The sequence below is a fragment of the Cydia amplana genome, chromosome 18 (assembly GCF_948474715.1).
Source record: "Cydia amplana chromosome 18, ilCydAmpl1.1, whole genome shotgun sequence".
Lineage (NCBI taxonomy): Eukaryota > Metazoa > Arthropoda > Insecta > Lepidoptera > Tortricidae > Cydia > Cydia amplana.
This window is the reverse complement of record NC_086086.1, coordinates 1,728,678-1,747,514: the sequence shown is the minus strand read 5'-3', so window position 1 is coordinate 1,747,514 and position 18,837 is coordinate 1,728,678. Positions and strand designations below refer to the sequence as shown.

General features: G+C 39.0%; 2 protein-coding genes and 1 long non-coding RNA gene across 3 annotated transcripts in view; 2 read left to right on the top strand and 1 right to left on the bottom strand.

Moving 5' to 3' along the window:
• LOC134656295 (uncharacterized) overlaps positions 1 to 18,837 on the top strand; it is a 551,434-nt gene that overhangs the window by 494,160 nt on the left and 38,437 nt on the right. The window lies entirely within an intron of this gene.
• Positions 1,820 to 7,904, bottom strand: LOC134656225 (spermine oxidase-like). The gene is made up of 7 exons (XM_063511726.1): positions 7,844 to 7,904; positions 5,842 to 6,012; positions 4,652 to 4,864; positions 4,125 to 4,332; positions 3,636 to 3,826; positions 2,811 to 3,182; positions 1,820 to 2,070 (listed from the first exon to the last, which is right to left on the bottom strand). The coding sequence occupies exons 1-7, from the start codon at positions 7,846 to 7,848 to the stop codon at positions 1,833 to 1,835; spliced, it is 1,398 nt and encodes a 465-aa protein (XP_063367796.1). The 5' UTR covers positions 7,849 to 7,904; the 3' UTR covers positions 1,820 to 1,832.
• LOC134656268 (uncharacterized) overlaps positions 14,955 to 18,837 on the top strand; it is a 35,811-nt gene continuing 31,928 nt past the window's right edge. The window contains exon 1 of the mRNA XM_063511786.1: positions 14,955 to 15,608. Within this exon, the coding sequence (XP_063367856.1) occupies positions 15,067 to 15,608 (542 nt within the window). The 5' untranslated portion in view covers positions 14,955 to 15,066. The remainder of the gene's footprint in view (positions 15,609 to 18,837) is intronic.

The following is an 18,837-nucleotide window of genomic DNA, read 5'->3' as shown; positions in this document are numbered from 1 at the left end:
GTTAAAATTTGTGCAGAGTTAGCTTAGGCTAACTACATCATTTATAATGACATAACATTGTATTTTCTTGGGGTTAGGTTGCCAAAGCAAACTCTAAGTTCCTTTAGTTTCTTATACGCACTTAATGCGATGTGGTGATTTTTGTTAACCTAATTATGTTACCATTATTTTTTTAAAGTAAAAAACAGTCTACTACTCCGAAAAAAATAAAACAAACAATAGACAATATTTTATTTCTTCAAACTCTCTATTAACCTGTCAGCCTCTCTGAATCCCGCCTCTATGGCGCCATGGACCGCGGTGTGTCTATGGTGCGACGTGGCTACACCCGCGAAGCATAATATACAATAGGGAAGTTGTTGCTGTGATAAAGAGGTTCGCTCAACGAATGTACAATACATTCGTTTGCCTCCTATATCATAAAAAAAAAGAGTTAGCTTAGGCTAACTACATCATTTATAATGACATAACATTGTACTTTCTTGGGGTTAGGTTGCCAAAGCAAACTCTAAGTTCCTTTAGTTTCTTATACGCACTTAATGCGATGTGGTGATTTTTGTTAACCTAATTATGTTACCATTATTTTTTCTAAGTAAAACAGTCTACTACGAAAAAAATAAAACAAACAATAGACAATATTTTTATTTCTTCAAACTCTATCAACCTGTCAGCCTCTCTGAATCCCGCCTCTATGGCGCCATGGACCGCGGTGTGTCTATGGTGCGACGTGGCTACACCCGCGAAGCATAATATACAATAGGGAAGTTGTTGCTGTGATAAAGAGGTTCGCTCAACGAATGTACAATACATTCTTGGGATTAGGTTACCAAAGCGAACTCTGAGTCCCATAAAAGATGCTTAGTTTAATTACGCACTTTATGCGATGTGGTGATTTTTGTAAACCTAAATGTTACCATACATTTTTCTAACTACAAAACCGTAAACCAGACGAGCTGGGCAAATCGACCGATTTGATCAGGAAAATAATAGGCGCCAATCTCATCTAGCGTCCACACGTACACAATTTAATCACCAATTTGCATTCCATAGACTTTGAAAATTGGCATTTTTGTGTCCGCACCTGCTGATTTGATCGGGGAATCAAATTGGCGTTTGCGTCCGAACGGCCTGATTCGATCGGACAATTTCATCAGATTGGCGAAAAATTGTCTCGTCTGGACTCCACTTAACAGTCTACTATTAAAAAAAAATAAAACAAACAATAGACAATATTTTATTTCTTCAAACTCTCTATCAACCTGTCAGCCTCTCTGAATCCCGCCTCTATGGCGCCATGGACCGCGGTGTGTCTATGGTGCGACGTGGCTTCACCCGCGAAGCACACGATAGGGAAGTTGTTGCTGTGGTAAAGAGGTTCGCTCAACGAATGTACACTACATTCTTGGGGTTAGTCTGCCAAAGCGAACTCAGAGTCCCATAAAAGATGCTTAGTTTAATTACGCACTTTATGCGATGTGGTGATTTTTGTAAACCTAAATGTTACCATACATTTTTCTAACTATAAAACCGTAAACCAGACGAGCTGGGCAAATCGACTGATTTGATCAGGAAAATAATAGGCGCCAATCTCATCTAGCGTCCACACGTACACAATTTAATCACCAATTTGCTTTCCATAGATACTAACTTCGAAAAGTGGCATTTTTGTGTCCGCACCTGCTGATTTGATCGGGGAATCAAATTGGCGTTTGCGTCCGCACGGCCTGATTCGATCGGACAATTTCATCAGATTGGCGAAAAATTGTCTCGTCTGGACTCCACTTAACAGTCTACTATTTAAAAAAAAATAAAACAAACAATAGACAATATTTTTATTTCTTCAAACTCTCTATCAACCTGTCAGCCTCTCTGAATCCCGCCTCTATGGCGCCATGGACCGCGGTGTGTCTATGGTGCGACGTGGCTTCACCCGCGAAGCACACGATAGGGAAGTTGTTGTTGTGGTAAAGAGGTTCGCTCAACGTTATGGCGCTGCCGCCATTTTGTTCGTTGGCAACACTGCGGTAGGCGTACGCGCCTCTGGTTAGGGGATTTGAAGCCCATTGCGTTCTGAAAAAAAAAAAAACAATGACATCTGTTTGGGTGCGTTCGGCTCACGAATGCTCCGAGCAGTCTTAACCTCGTGCCGCCCAATGTACATTAGGATGTACACTCAGTTGATGGAATGTCAACCTTAATTAATAACAAAGTAGGTAGCATTTACTTTGTCTCGTAAATTTATCGAACAAATGAAATTCAACCCAATTGAAAATACAACAAGATTCAAACTTCCTTGGCTATAGGTAATTTTGTATGGTGGGTGGCACGAGGCTAAAGGAATAGGCAAAAGATCGAGAAAGAGAACGCGTCTTCCAACTCTGCAGTGAAGAGTACAACATGATTTGCTGTCCTAAATTTTTGTTTTTTGACATTGAGTAATTGGTAGTCTGTTCGTTTTTTTTTTCAAGATTTCGAGGTTCGCTTTGTAGTAGGTAAAATGGCTGTATCAACTTGAATACTTGATTGTGGACATATGTTCCATCAATCTTTACATACTTTCGGGTACAGTAAGACAAAATTAGAAATAAAAACTTAGTTCTGTCTATGACTATTCTATGTCAGTCGAATCATCATTATCATCTAGCCGATTTCGGCCACAGCGACTGCGTTCTACCGCTGAGAGCGTCGCTGGTGCGCTCTCAGGTGACTAACAGCCATTTTTACAGCGAATGTGCGACCACACTCGCTGCAGGTCAGCACCCCTCCGACATAATTGAAATGGCCACAGGAGGTCTGCCTTTAGCTCTTACCTTATAATATTCTTAACCGGCGTCACTTCGAACTGCCTTCTCACAATATCCAGCAACTTTTCCACTCCAGCCTTCACCCCTTCCAAGCTGACCTGCTCCATCTCCTCAGCACCTTCTCCATATATCCACGCCAGCAACACATTAGGCTGATTCTCCACCGTTATGAATCCAAAGATCTCCGTGATCCACTTGTCTTCTTTAGAGAATTTCTTCTTATCTTCTTCTTGCCAGAGGAGAGTGAAGTTGGCAGGTGATTTCGGCCACCAAGGCTTCTCGAACTCGATGTAGATTTTGCCGAGAACGCAGAATTGTAGGTTGTTTATTGTGTTGACTTTTTCGGCGGGTAATGGCGGGTTAAAGAGTTGCGAATGCCTGGAAAATAATATATAAGTACCTAAGGTAAAATATATTTATCATCATCATTATATCAGCCGAAGACGTTGATTGAACTTAGGCCTTTTTTAAAGACCTCCACAACGACCAGTCATGTTCTCCTGTCATCCAACTTGTCTGCAATTTTGCAGAAAAAAATCGACGACAATTTTTTTTGCCTACTATCTAAGTTGAAGACATCATGAGGAAACTCTATCTAAGTTGAAGACATCATGAGGAAACTGGAACAGATCAAATAAGGCAAACTTCCCCGTCTGGCTTGGAAGAGTTGGAAGGTTAGATGTCAGTCGCTTTCGCATTAATGAGTGCCTGTATCAACTGTTAATTCTTGAGATCATATTGCCGAGCGGACCCCAAGCTCCCTAAGCCTCCTTAGCCTTAGCAAAATGCCGGGAGTGCCGGGACAAAGCTAGGATGATGACAATAACTTACCTCTCCTTTAAAACTCCGATAGAAACAGTGACAATGACACTCTTAGCAGCGTACAAGCTTCGATCTTTGCACTTGACGTGGACCAGAGGGCTGCCAGAGTCCCCTTGGCTGCTGCTCCACTTGATGCTCTCCACCTCTTTGTTTAGCAGGATGTTGACGGGAATCGCCTTTGACGGGTCTGGGTATTTGTTCTGTCAATACGAATATCCTTATTGTAATAGAGTCTTTGCGGACGGAAAGGAGTTGTGGAATGTATGGGGCCAAATACATTCCACGACTCTTTTCTTTCCGAACAGACTCATAGCAATTTTACTGGACCACATTTTTTTTATTTGTTTTTACGAGTAGACAAAATAACGTTAAGTCGCTAATTCACTCAGCCTTGTACGTTATTAAAGTCGCAATTGACCGAAATCGATTTGATCGAAAATATGCGATTTGTTGAAAGATTTATAGCCCTTTGTCATGATATTTTTTGGAAATACTTACCAAAAGCACATCCAATATGGTAACGTACCCCCTTCCCTTCCAATGGAGCATGAACTCCCCTTCAGAATTCCAAAACTCCTCCAACCCCTTCAGTGACTTCCCTTGCTTTGGGTCCTTCTGGCCTCCCAGATGACTGTTTCTTTCATACCACTCCAGGAACATGTTGGTCAGTTTTGGATCCTTCTTTAGAGTTGTGTTTGATTTGGCACTGTGAAAGATATGAAATTAGAAGCTTGCAAAAATAATTACCTAGATTAATTAGTTAGATCTTTCTACCTTGTGGTCCTGAGGTCCTGACTTAACATTACTAAAAGAATTCCAGAGGCCTGAGCCTGTTGATGGTCTGTAGCTTTAATAAACTCAGATCTGATGATCAATAGAATCTACTACGACTATTTATCAGATTAATCAGAACCAATGGAACTCCCTGATCCCTCTGTCTGGTAAAAAATCCAAGAATTGCGAGTTCTAGTCTTTCCGTACGAATTTTCCTTAACTTAAATTATACAGCTATAAATTCAACTTACGCATTCCTCACACATTCAGCAATCCCCTTCTCACTGTTCTTATCCGCTTTCGCCACTTCCTCATTAAAGGCGTCGATGATATCCTCGGCTTTATCGTTTGGCACCAGATCCCCGTTTGACAGAAGGACCCATTTGTTATCTGGCTCTGGCCGGCCTAGTAGACCCAATGGGTTGGCTAGCTCGAACACTAGATTGTCTTTTTCACCATGGCACCTAGAATTAGAAAATAAGACATTCAGTTGGAGCGCAAATATGAATGTTTCCTTGGCAAAAAACAGGATTTTGTTTTTTTCTAAGCCTACCGCATGCTATCAGACTAAAGAAGTAAAGACCAAACAGTAGGTACTAAGTAAACAATATAAAACCTGTTCATTTGGCATTGTGTTGGAAAGTGACTTGCGTAACTCCAGATCAACATTAAAGCACGAAAAACACCCACTTAGTAGGTATATGTGACGAAACGCTTACCAAGCAGCACCACGGTACACTTTCCGCTCTTCGAACTGGACAGAGTTGATTCTACCCCTGATCCTGTCTACGGCATCTAGCCCCAGCACTTTCAGCCGTGCGTTATGGAGACTGCAAACGCCGTAGAGCGGATACCCAGTGTTTGCCAAAACGTTAATGCAATTGACCATTTTTGACCATTAACCATTACAAATTAAACCGTAAACTGTAACCGTCCGTTACGGTTTACGGTTCAATTTGTACTGGATAATGGTCAATTGCTATTAACGTTCGGCCAACATTGGCGGCTACTCATGAGCCTGCTCCGTATATTATGACTGGTCTGACACCGTATTCCTTGAGCCCTTGAGAGATAGCAACAGCGGATCTGTGACCTGCTACCGCGCCGAAAGCACCAGCTTCTAGCCCCAGCACCTTCGCGCTCATACTACCACTACCTACGTATGACTGTCGTCTGAAACCGTAATCCAGAACAACGGCTGTTCTTTGACCTACTAATATATAACTTCATTCTGCCTCAAAATTATAGCTCAGGTTTATACCTAATTTAAGTATCAGCGAAAGATCTTGGACAGAATGTAACATATCTTAAGAAATTATGTATGTGATGTAACTTTTTGAACGTTGAACTCAATAAACTTTATCTTATCTTATCTTATCTTATAATTGTTAGTTGGGTATGCTACTTAAGCAGACCCTATACTCGTCCTGCACACACTTACCAAGCAGCCCCTAGGTCCACCTTCCCGTCTCCAAACTGGACGGAGTTGATTCTGCCCCCGATCCTGTCAGCGGCCTCTAGCCCCAGAACTTTCAGCCCGGCATCGTGGAGACGCCGTATAGCGGCTATCCCTGATGCGCCGCAGCCTACCACCACTACGTCCATGAGTTGTCTGTAAAAATACGATTTTTTTTAATGTGTAGCGCCCTGCATACAGCTAGGGTTGCCAGATGGTCGGGATTTGGCGGGATTCTCCCGATTTTTAGCATGTGTTCCCGATTCCCGACAAAGTGGAAATTGTCCCGAAAAACAGCTGCACGTTATAAAACAATAATTTCAAGTTCCGAACTGTCGTCGAGCGAGCGAGCGACCCGTGTCGAGCGCGTCAGCGTTATAAAAACGTCTATGGGCAGAGCAGCTGACGTAGTGCCAATAATGTAAAATATCGTTGTTTTTAATACAATTACTTTAATTTGAATGTTTTTTTTTCCCGACTTAAGTCTCAAAATCCCGAAAATTTTATATTTTTTCCCGATAATAGCGCCTTTCGATCTGGCAACCCTACGTACAGCGCGCGACGAAATGCGTGGACTCCAAGTGATAAGACTGTTATCAAAAGTTGTGTATGTGTAGGTACAAAATTTGGAAGAAATCCTATAATAAGCATAAACACTTATTAAGTCAATACCGCTTACCACATAATAAAGCCCACTTGCACCATTCCACTAACCCGGGGTTAACCGATTAAACCTGGAGTTACCATGGTTACCAGTACAATTTGACACTTAGTGGGATGGTGCAATTGGACCTAAGAGTAAGTAGAGTAACTGATTGTTATAAGATAGGTAAGTACCTAAATAATCATATTGTATTGTATGATAATAATAAATATAAGTAGCTACTTACTTACAATGCAGTATAACCAACAAAATACTAGAAACTTTGAAAATATAAACACTGAAATAAAACAGTTGACGTACGGAAACAAAAATACTTTTCAGTTTCCAAATAACCAAACTAACCTAAAAATATATCGCGAACATTACGATCTTTAGATTATTACGCGAATGAATAGGAACGCACAGTCAAGGTTAGGTACCACAGAATAGATAAGTTAGTATAGGTATAGGTTAGGAATAGGTAGTTAGGGAGTTAGTATTTTTATACTCGATGGGTACGCTGACATGACAGGTATCATTTCAATACAATCTTCCGGGATTTGGCGTTTTAGGGTTCCGTACTTCAAAAGGAAAAAACGGAACCCCTTATTAGGATCACTCGTTCGTCTGTCTGTCCGACCATTCCCCCCTTTATCTCCGAAACTAATGGGTCAAAAATTTTGAAAAAAATACACAAAATAAATAGTTCTTTACCTATGGATGACAGGAAAACATTAGAAATGTGCAGTTAAGCATGAGTCGGACTTAATGTACGGAATCCTTGGAACGCGAGTCCGACTCGCACTTGGCCGGATTTTATTTTTTGTTAAACTTATAAATTCATCCTAACCATCGAGTATAAAAAATAAATTAGCTGTTTAATATCTACTAGTGGCTCTGTGACCTGGTGAAACACCCAATGGCTCCTCCATTTTGAAAATGATCCTAAAGGAATTGGAAAAATATACCTACATGTATTCGGGTAATTCCGACTACTTTAAAATATTGATTAATTCCGAAAATCACCCACAATTCCATCATCACAAATTTTGGACACACGACATTCTGAACTTTTTTGATATGAAATATGTATATTGAAATTATTCACAACATTACACGAGAATCGAGGAAATGAGCTGTAGATTGGAACAGACGGACATACGAAAGCATTTTTTACTGGGTTATTCCCAATAGTTACCAGTGGTAAGACTGGTAAGTAACTACTGGGGATTTTTTCCACCTTTTACCAGTGGTAACTGCTGGGAAAAAAAATCGGCTCCGCTCGGGTCAATAAAGTAAAATTAAAGCAAGGAATATTAGGTAATAATGATTAAAAAGACTTACGACATATTTGTGGAGCCGTGCACTTATAGCGACTACACAACACAACTGACTCAAGCTTTATCTCGATTGACCCCAGGGTCAGTACCTAAGTGATCGAAAGTTATCACAATTGGAGAATAATGTGATAGCGCGATGATATGAATTGTTTTGTAGTGCGTACATTCATGGTTGTCAGCATATTAAAATTCACCATAGATCATTTCCCTAGCGTTTGCTCTTAGTGTAAGGCCTGAGTGGACGCTCGAGTTGGGCGTGCAGCGGGGCGGGGCGTGCGGCGTGCATGTTAAACAAATGCAAGCGTATAGGAGCGGCCTTAGTGCACGCTGCTCACATCACGCGTGAGCTCGAGTAGACGCTCGAAGCGGAGCGTTCGGCGGGGCGTGCAGCGGGGCGTCGGGCTGTGTTTTTTTTTCATTTCTCATGCTCTGAAAGAGGGTCATTGTTGTTCTAAAAGGTGATGTGCAGAAAATGATACGTTTCTGCACTAGAGCATTTAACTTTCCAAGTGCGATTTTTTTAAGATAAACAATCGAAAATGATTTTAAATGTTGGTGGTGTGGTTGGTTTTAAATGTATTTGTTATACAATTTCCATTCTGATTTTTAACTCCCTATTCCATAAATAACGATTATTTTACCTGCATTTTACTTTCCTCGTATTCTAAACAAAAGTGTAAGTGTTTAACTCCGGTAAAAGGCATAATTTCAGCCTCGGACTATTGGCGCTCTCATTGCATTTGAGCACCAAACTACCTCGTCAGAAATGAGTGCCTTTCACCCCTTGGTTAACAATCTACTCTTTCTCGTTGTTGATTTTAACTAGCACGATTTTCACTCATCGTATACCATCGTATAACGAGCATTTTTTGTATATTATATTTATATATTTCGGGGATCTCGGAAACGGCTCCAACGATTTCGATGAAATTTCTGGGTTCCCGATATAGACCTCTATATGTCCCTCTCAGACATATGTAACCATTCTATCTTCTAAAAGAAAGAGACAAAAATGGTAGCCGAGACCTTAAACTTGCACTCATACGGCTATTTTACGCGGTAATTAAAATAAATGTAAGTATCTTCTACTAAGAACGTGCGGTTAACCTCTACTACGAAATAACTGCGAAAACTGCGGACTTAAGATTTAAAAGATAGTATTTTTCATACAGCTTGGCTACTGCTGCTGTGTCAGCTATCATATCCATACAATTCATAAGCTTAATATAAAACGCAAAATATGTAAAATATCTATTGAGATGACAGCTGTGTGAAAAATAGTACATATTATAATTATGAAAGAAAAAAACATCTACAAGACAACGTCATAATTTAATGAGTCATAAGTCAAAGGTTAAGAATTATAAAGCCTACCTGATTTTTGATTTTGGCTAATACGAAACTTAACAAAACCATAAGTGAGTTGGTGGTAACTAGAGTTAGACCAAGATAAAGTCTGCAACGATTTTGATAGCACACGCAGTGCAAATGTTATTTTATAGGTACGGTACCTACGTCATAATTTCATAGAAGTTTGACGTTTAAAATAACACGTACACTGCGTGTGCTATCAAAATCGTTGCAGAATTGTCTTGGTCTGACTCTAGTGGGATTATTTTTGCTCAGTTGTTACCACTGGAGGGTGGCGACAGGTGACCTAAAAATGTCAGTTTTAATGCAAAAATACAGAGATATATTATAACCGCGAAAATCTTCGCGCAAAGTTCGCAAATTGCGGGCATTTGCTCTGTCACTCTAATTACGCCTTCATTGGAGTAAAAAAGAAAGATCCCGCAATTTGCGAATTTCGGTTTTCGCGGTAGCCCCGCTGGTAACAACTTCGCGGTAAATCGTGGGAATAATCCCATTTTTTGTTCTATGTTTTGTTTTTATGAGCCAAATAAGCATCCCAACTTCCCAAGTCCGTAGCTTGCGTAGCCGCCGACTAGATTCGCAACATTCTTGCGCACAACGGGCCGCCTCCGGGGTGACCACAAACAAGACCCATTAAAGAAAATTCCGGATATTACCGGATTCCGAGCACATTCGTAATTTCAATTCGAATATTTAATAGGTATGTACTTGTAAGTGTTCCGTACAAAACTTTGTTCACGGAACACTTGTTTTTATATTCCAGACACTAAAATGGCAATTTGTCAAAGCGATCTGTAATTTTAGCACAAAAGAAGGATCATTTAAGTAACTAGTAAATAGGCCAATAAAACTTTTATTTTAGTATCTCCTAAGCTAAGCTACTACTTTATATTTTTCTAACAGTTAAGTAGGTAGGTAGAGTCAGACCAAGAAAAGTCTGCAGCGGATTTGACAGCCCTCGCAGTGCCAGTGTTATTTTAAACGTCAAACTTCTATGAAATTATGACGTGTAAATAACACTTGCACTGCGTGGGCTATCAAATCCGCTGCAGACTTTTCTTGGTCTGACTCTATTAGGTGTAGGACATCGCCATGTCAGAAGTAAATTTTTTTAATATTGTTTTTTCTCCTGGGCATTATTCGAAAAAAAGGCCTGACTACAGAATTATTCAGTTCAAAATATAAAGCAAAGGGTAAATTTACAAAATAACTGACAAAATGTTTGTAATAAACGTTTTTATATTTTATTGGTAAGTACGATTTCTTGCGACTTGTGATATTGCTGTGCGGTATCGCTTTTTTAAAAACCAGTTTTAAACAGTGACAATGAAATAATCATTACATCATTAGTTGATTGTTTACCTAATATATTCAATCGCACCTCATCTCGGTCACGGACATTACGTTTATGTACCGCACAAAGAAACCTTGATGGCAATCGTTTTATTATATTTGTAAATTTATTACAAACGAATTCGCCTTCTTTACTTATTTCTGTCTTTATTTATAAAAATAACTTAGTGTAGGTACATAAATCAGTGAATTTATATTTTTTGATAATACTTATACTCGTAGGTAATTGTAATAAATACCTAGATTGTTTAGACTTGAGACGAATCTCTTTTTATATATACGACCACCTGTTGTGATGTCAATGTATACATGTCTGTTATGTTTTATTTGTGCAAATTAGTGTATTTCTATTTGTATGAAATCATGGTCACACTACAAAAGATGCAAGTTTTTCAATCACGTCGGACAACGTCCTTATTTCTGTTCTGAAGGCCTCTGTCGCTAACATTTTCATACAAACATTGTTGTTATACTTAGGGGAAACTGGGGAGGGTTGATCACCCCTTTTGTTTTTAGCATACATTTTCTTAACTATTTGTAGTATTGAAAAACTTTATAGACCATACGACTCAGAATTTATCTCTTCATTAATAGTTTCAATTAGAACAGATTTGTGCAATAAATTAGATCATTATTTAATGAAACCCCATACTGTTGACTTTTACCATGTGTCCCCTATGTAAGGGAGACTTGTTTACCCCTGGTCGGGAGCCTTGATCCTAGGGGGATCAAGTGACCCTGGTTCTTGGGACACATGGTAAACATATTTTTACCATGTCTCCCCATACCAGATTCTCATTGATGATATAACTCGGATCGCTATTAGCAATGCATCTATAATTTGTAAAATACACAGCAAACATATATATATTGCATCTTCCATGCTTTGAAGTTGTATTTCCGGTAATCAGATGTCTAAGCCGAAGGGATCAAGTCTTCCAGATTTGGGGACACTTGGTAAAAAGATTTTAAGTGGCAATGTCATATTTCGAGGGTAGTATCTACATTAATTTTTTCACTTTATCTACAGAAAATTAATGAATGAAGATATCAAACACATATGAATCCATAATCTTATACTTTTAAAAAACAATGTAATCGTATTATCCATAAAACAACATAAAATAGGGAATCAATTTTTGTACAAAAAAAAAGTTAAATAAAACAACAATCTAAGTTATTAACATAAAATTTCTTGTAACAAGCTAATTTTTTTAAAGTTCTTATGAAGGTATTTTTAGCGTCAGATACCTACAGCAATTTTAATTTTTTTACCCATCACTGGTCGTTATTGTTTACTATAATAAATAAGTTTAGAAATTTACTGCTCACGTTTCGAGGACGATGTTTGAGCTGCATAATCCTAAAATCCTTTCTATGGACCGTCGGTTCTATAGTACATAAGGTCGGAAAGCCATTGAAATAGCATTTCATCCATAAAAACAAATATCGCCGGTTGAAAACCAAATACCGTTATAAGTGTTTTTTGTCGACCGAGTAACATCCCCTGTGTGTAAAACGTTTAACTTGATAAAAAAGACCAAGTACGGGTAGTTCGTAAAATGTTGATGTCAACTTTAGTCAGTCTTTTCAAAAGCCACGGGGATAATTCCGTTTTCGGAGTCGGTTGTATAATTAAAAACTGAATTATACGCCATTAAATTCCGTTTTAATAAACAATAATGAGTCAAAAACCTTTCGCGGCATGATTTACTAAAGAAAAGAAAATATTTATGATAGCTCTATGAATCATTTTGAAAGTAAATTTATTACAATGTATACTTGATCGCTTTGGGGGTGACATGATCCCGGAATCATATCTCCTCTGAAGAAAAAGACAAAGTCTCCCCATACATAGTAAGATTATAAAACGTGCCGTACTCGAAACATGTGTTCGCGTATATCAATGTAATCCAAGTTAATCATCACTTCAATAAACAACAAATAAAATAAGCACACTCACTAACATCATTTCCATCTCATATTATAAAATAAATCCAGTTAAAGCTTACCGAAAATTGAATATAGTACGCAGAAAATCTTTCACCGTCCGCCATTTTTGAACCACTGACTTTTCCGATACAGTGCCATGACAGAACGTGAAGTTAGGAACGAATGAATGAGTGTTACCAGCGCAAAAAATTGTATCTCGTTTGGTTTGATTAAAAATGAAGTTTACCAAGTGTCCCCTAGGGATCGACCCTCCCCACCCTCACCTACCTAATAGTCAGTTAACGACTGCTGTTCATCCGGTGTGATAGTGATAAAGCAGGTAGGTACCTAGTTTTGAATAACGGCCACGAAAATTAATTTCAGCACCATTTCGTACCTTGTCACTGTGACAATATACAGTATAGTAGCGACAATTGCATACTGATCTTGCAAGTCCATTTTCTCATTGGGTTAAATTAAACTATAACTAATTACTTTTGTTATTCTCTGATGTGTTCATATTTTTTCTTTAAATTTCTATTTTAATTAAAAAAAATATTGTTAAATTAGATACCAATTAAAGGAAGACCGGTGCCTCTTAACACAGGTAGGTATTTTATTTGTTAACTTAAAGAGGCGCTAACACTTACAACTGTATAAGTAATTCTTAAACCGATTTTTTTTGTACTGTGACAAAGTACGAAAAAGTACGGAAACTAAATTCTTTTTTTGACTATAGTACAGTCAAGTGTAAAAATATCACTCAAAATATGTATGTCCCATATATGTAAATATGTATGTCGTATGTCAGCGAACGAAGCACTGTGGGACATGTTTTTGAGTAGGTAAGTTGTATGCACTAATGCACCCATATTTTTACACTTGACTGTACCAGTATATCATGAGCTGACAGAATACAAAGTCGAATTTAGGTTCTGATCGCCTTCTCAAGTTATGCGGTTTGAACGAATGTGGCCGGATATCCTTGTAACTTGACTGAGAAAGACTACAGGGCTTCCTTCCGTTGCTTAAAGACGACCAACGACCCCTTGTCGTTTATTCAGACCACACGTGGGTCAAACACTTTTTTACGGTTAGGGTCTCCCCAGATATATCGACGCGGAATCGGCAAAAGCCGACCATTAGGTACTCACGTATTACACAATTACATTAAAACAAAATACATTAAATTTGAATATCTGTCGAAGGGATGACGACCGATTTATCGTCCCCGAAAACCCCCCATACTTATAGCAAATTTCATTGAAATCGTTAGAGCCGTTTCCGAGATCCTTCAAAATATATAAATCAATATAGGTACATTATAAATATACCTACAAGAATTGCTCGTGTAAAGGTAAAAGATTACAAGACATTCCTCTGTTTAAATTAAAAGCTTTAATATTAAATATAAATTAAATTAATTCCTAAAGTAGACACACGATCATAAGCACTTGTAGACAAAAAAGAAGCATACAAATTGTGCATTGTCCATGTGTTGCAGTTTTTACAGAACACCTGTGGCAGGTGGTGGCACGGGCCGAGGCATGTGTCAAAGCTTCCTGTCTAATGGTGCAGCTAGGTTTTTACGGCAATTATATTAAAATATAATATTTCCTATGAGTCGAAACACTTTGTCAAAAATGTGTCCAAAGGAATATGGTGGAGAAGTTTTATTTTGACACTGCAAACGTTTTAAGCCAAACCATGGATGGAACTAAGGCTTAATATACAAATGGCATGGAAGGATGCTATACTCTGAGATATCCACACCTATTTCAGACGATGGTACAAAGTGCAAATTCCTACGTTATCATTTCCCTTAGTAGCGCTAACTTTTCAACTTAGGAACGGCCATTACTCATGTCTCCTACTACCTAATAAGGTAGGTACACCTACCATTATTAGGTCTGAGCAACGCGAAGTTGTATTAGGTAATTATGGAAATATTCGTTTTGTTTAGTTTGTTTATAACTTATAAATCTTATAATGTAACCTAGGTAATTTGACGCTATTATGATTGTAAGCTTTTTTAAACGGGTAAATATTTTTTTAGTCAGCTTCTCGTACTATGTTTCCGGAAGTACGAAAGAAAAACATTGAAAACTAACATGTTTTAGACACAAATGCTGAAAAAGTTACGCTTTACACGGCAATAAAAAAGTGGTAGAGTCGGATAGCAGGAGAAGACTAAAGCCATTGGCATGTAAAAATATATAAACACTCCTTCATATTCAAAAACACTCCAACCGTCTTTTTACAATATTTACGAATTCCATTATTATAAACAACTCGAAACAATCCTCAAATTACAAACAATTAACAGTAACTTGTTGTAAACAATGTATTGAGAGTTATTTTGTTTTGGTAACCATTGTATGCTCCTGAGGATCCGAGTGCACCCTGCGCCTGCACTGTAACTGACATAATTACGCGCAGGTAAGAGAGGGGCTCCCCGACCGCTCAGTAAGCTCGCGACTGCCGGCGAGACGCACGCCCGCCGCCACACACAGCCGGTTGCTATGCCCGCGAACAGGTCCGCGGTATGGCCAGCGGCCTAACCGCGACATGTTGAAGCATGCTCAGCGGCCGCCGGCGGCGAACGATGCCGACCAACGCTATCAGAACATGCCTCGGCGGCCGCACCATCATTTACCCCTCAACGTCTCCACCTTGGATTCCTCCAAGCATTCCGTCGGAGGCACCTCGGCGAGCGTCAGCCCGGGCGGGCAGCCGAACCCGAGCGTGCCCGTCCTGTCTCCCGTTCCTGTCGCGTCTCCGCCAAAGATAGCCAATGGAAACGTGAATGGAGCAAGGACTTCAACGATCGGGAAATCGAGGAGCATCAGAGCGGCGACCGAAGAAGCGCTCACTTCCTTGGCTCTCCTCTGCCTCGTCAGTCTCCTGTTAGCCTTGCTGGCGCTGCTGTTCCTTCTGAAGATATCCGCGCCGGCCACGAGTGCTCCCGAAGAGTTCGCGGTTGTGTACGAAGTGACGTTAGCTCTGTGTGCGTTGACGCTCTCTCTGAACCTGTGCTGTCTTCTCGTGTGTGCTATTCAGTTCCTGTTCGCAGTGAAGCTGGTGCACTCCCCATCGGCCCCCAACGGAAGGTGAGTCTTCAAAAAATTCAATCATCCGTCAAGCGGCGGCGCCTTAACCGTTAAGAACGCTCCGAAACTGGTTATATTCACGTTCAGCACTTTAACGCGTATAAAGATTACGTTCAGACTTGCCACGGGACGTCCAAGAGCAAACAGTCTTATCTCGATTCTGGTTATCTTGCACAACGGCTAACTGTACGAAATAAACGTGGTGCTTTTCGGCTTTATGGATTTTGTATAATTAATAAAGTTCGTTAGACGTAACTGTAGTCGGATTCTTACGCAGTTTTTTTGGCATTTTGTCTTATAATTTCATTTCTACGGTTGGGGTTATCGGTGTTACCCTCCGCTGGTCGCGGCAGGTGTTTAACGGTTGCTCATGACGGTTATTGAATGATTTGAATGGGATCGCAAAAACTGCGGGTTCAAATGGTCGGGTACGCGGTAAATCGCACGAGACAACAAGCTTCCAATGTTTTTTACAATATTATAGGTACCTATTATCAGATAGCAACATAATAGTTCGCTATTTTACAATGTTTACATTGCAGTTAGCACATGGCTTTACACAATCAATAAATACAAAGAACGAAAAGTTTTGCAAAGCCAAGGAAAAGCAAAATTACTTTTCTAAGTCTGCCTCAACTTCTTTCTAAGTCTACTCTTTGGTCTACCTACTAAACAGACACATCTGCACTTCAACCATTTTTCAATCAGCAAGAGTGTTACAGACTCAATTTTTAAAATCACTCACAGGTGTACCTACTTAACTCATTTTACATAATTTGGTTTTTTTTTTATCAACACATGGAAAGGCACACATCTACTTTAAATTCAGATCTAAATGTTTATCTGATACATATTTCTTTTGACCAAGATACCTTCGATTTGAAATCAAAGACAATATCCTACAACCCATACCTAATTACCTACATAACATTTACATGATGTCTTTGATGGCCCTACCTTTGGAATCCATTTAATTAGTGGCCCTTCCAAAGATCACTAACAAAATACTCGTATCAGCCGAAAGCCTCAAACGTCGCAAATATGCGACACTAGTAGTATAGCTACATATTTGCGGCGTTTGGGGTGGAAACCCTGGGGCCGCCGGCCGTGGGGACCTATAGCGCGCGTAGCCTCTACTATAAGGAGCTGTCAAAGCGCCTTATAGAGGCTTCTGGTGATCCGAGGGCTGGCCAATATTTTGCCCACCGGAACAGCATTGCCATCCAGCGCGGGGCAATGCGGCCAGCCCTCTGGGTACCGGGTACCCTACCGAGCGACCACGACCTAGGCCAAATTGTGTATTTATAAGTTTTTATTTTAAGTGTTAAATTAATAAAAATAAACTCACCCATCATAATATGCGATTTGAGACACATTGTGGCATTTGATCGATCAATTGAATCGGTTGCTCCTACTTAGCCAGCATCTAAAATCGCCATTTGTTGCGTTTGTAGAACGACCTTTTGACGATTATAGTGACACCTGTACACTTTGTCATTGCAAAGTCTGTGTAGAGTGAGCTTGAACGCTATATGAACCTGTTGAGACATCTTCCTAGTCGAAACCAACAACCGGTTGTTTAAGCGCCATTGCTAAGGAATTTCATAATTGAAAGCTTTGCTATCATCACTTAACTCATTGGTAACTTACTAATCTATTAGTAGGAATGTGACAATTGATTATTATGGAAGATAATGTTAATTACGCCGTAAGCAGGAGTTTAATGGTCTGTTTTATCATGTTACTCAATAGAAGCCAGAAAGTTAGTGAACAGGTACAAAAAATTTCTTTGAAATCGTAAAATTCTACTCGTAAACAATGCTCTTGTAAAGCGGGTAAAAGGACAGATTTCCGCATTGCTATGTTGTACATTGTGTATGTATGTTTGTCTGTGACCGCATACTCTAAAGATCACTGGAACGCGCCGAGCACTAGGCATAATAGGTGTATCTATTTTGTAATGTCTGGATATATTTAGAATTACACTCTATTGTAGCGAGTGATGAAAATATGTGTTAGTTCGTAAAACTTAGGAGATTACGATTTATGTAGACATTATTGAGCACTTAATCCAGTGTACAGCGAGCTACAAAAGTAAATACCCATTTTATAAATGCATAGCTACCCACATTATGGCTGACACTTTTGCAGCTGAATGTACTTGTTCATTAAAATCATTAAACAAAGCGCAGTTCTTAATATAATTTAAGGTAGAGTTTCTTAAGGAGTTCTTAAGGAGTGGGTCAAAAACTGTTTTTATAATGAGTTAAGGTTATGCGTCTTTCCTGTGGACATCATAAAATGTGCCTTTCCATTACAGAAGGGTCCTGCTTCAAGTGCAATAAGAATGTTTCCATCTGAAATTCCAATAGAAATCTTGATAAAAAGGTCCTTATCGCAGGTGAAGCGTAAGGACCCTTCTCTAATGGAAAGCCACAAATAAATGGACTATAAAACCAAATTTTCTTGCCGAATACTTTTAAGAATGTTCAATCAAACCTTCCACTTCTTTAAAGTTGTATGTTGAAGATTAAAACGATAGTTCTATTTAATCTTATATCATACAGTATGATAAAAACTGAAGCCATAGGTACCTACCTAACTAATCAAAATGGTTACTTGGCAACTAGTAATTTCGACTTAACAACATGACTTTGCCGACTTTGGTCACTGAATGTTTTGTTAACATCCCTCCGAAAGTATAAAGGGGTTGCGATATAAACCGGATATGATGCATTATTTCCACATACTTATGTACTTATATATATTTTTGGGGTGTACTGTGCATTCGCTTGTATTAGATTTAAGAATGATATGACAACACTGATAACTGGGCGTTTTTTTTTTGTTCTACCCTACACTTTTTTTCAAATTTGGGATTTTTTGTTATTTTTACTCAGAATCACGAGCTCTTTCTATCCTAATAGGAGAAAAAAAGTGTCCTAAGGTTTTTATTTCCATTACGTCACCATTTTTCATAGACTTTGTATGGCGGTCGCGGAATGGAAAGATCGAAAAATGTATGGAAATTTTGGGACACTTTTTTTCTCCTATTATGATAGAAAGAGCTCGTGATTCTGAGTAGAAATAACATAAAAAAACCCAAATTTGAATAAAAAAGTGTAGGGGACAACAAAAAAAACTCCCAACTACCTATTAAATTAAAAAAAATTAAAGGCCTGCTACGCTATATCCCAAAAATATCAATTTTATTATGCCAAAAATGCCT

What these genes read in the sequence shown, in the direction of transcription:
- LOC134656225 (XM_063511726.1), bottom strand. An exon ending in CCATATTGGATGTGCTTTTG is followed by an intron (nt 3,827 to 4,124) that starts GTAAGTATTTCC and finishes TCGTATTGACAG; the next exon opens with AACAAATACCCAGACCCGTC. An exon ending in CCGGTTAAGAATATTATAAG is followed by an intron (nt 2,071 to 2,810) that starts GTAAGAGCTAAA and finishes TTTTTTTTTCAG; the next exon opens with AACGCAATGGGCTTCAAATC.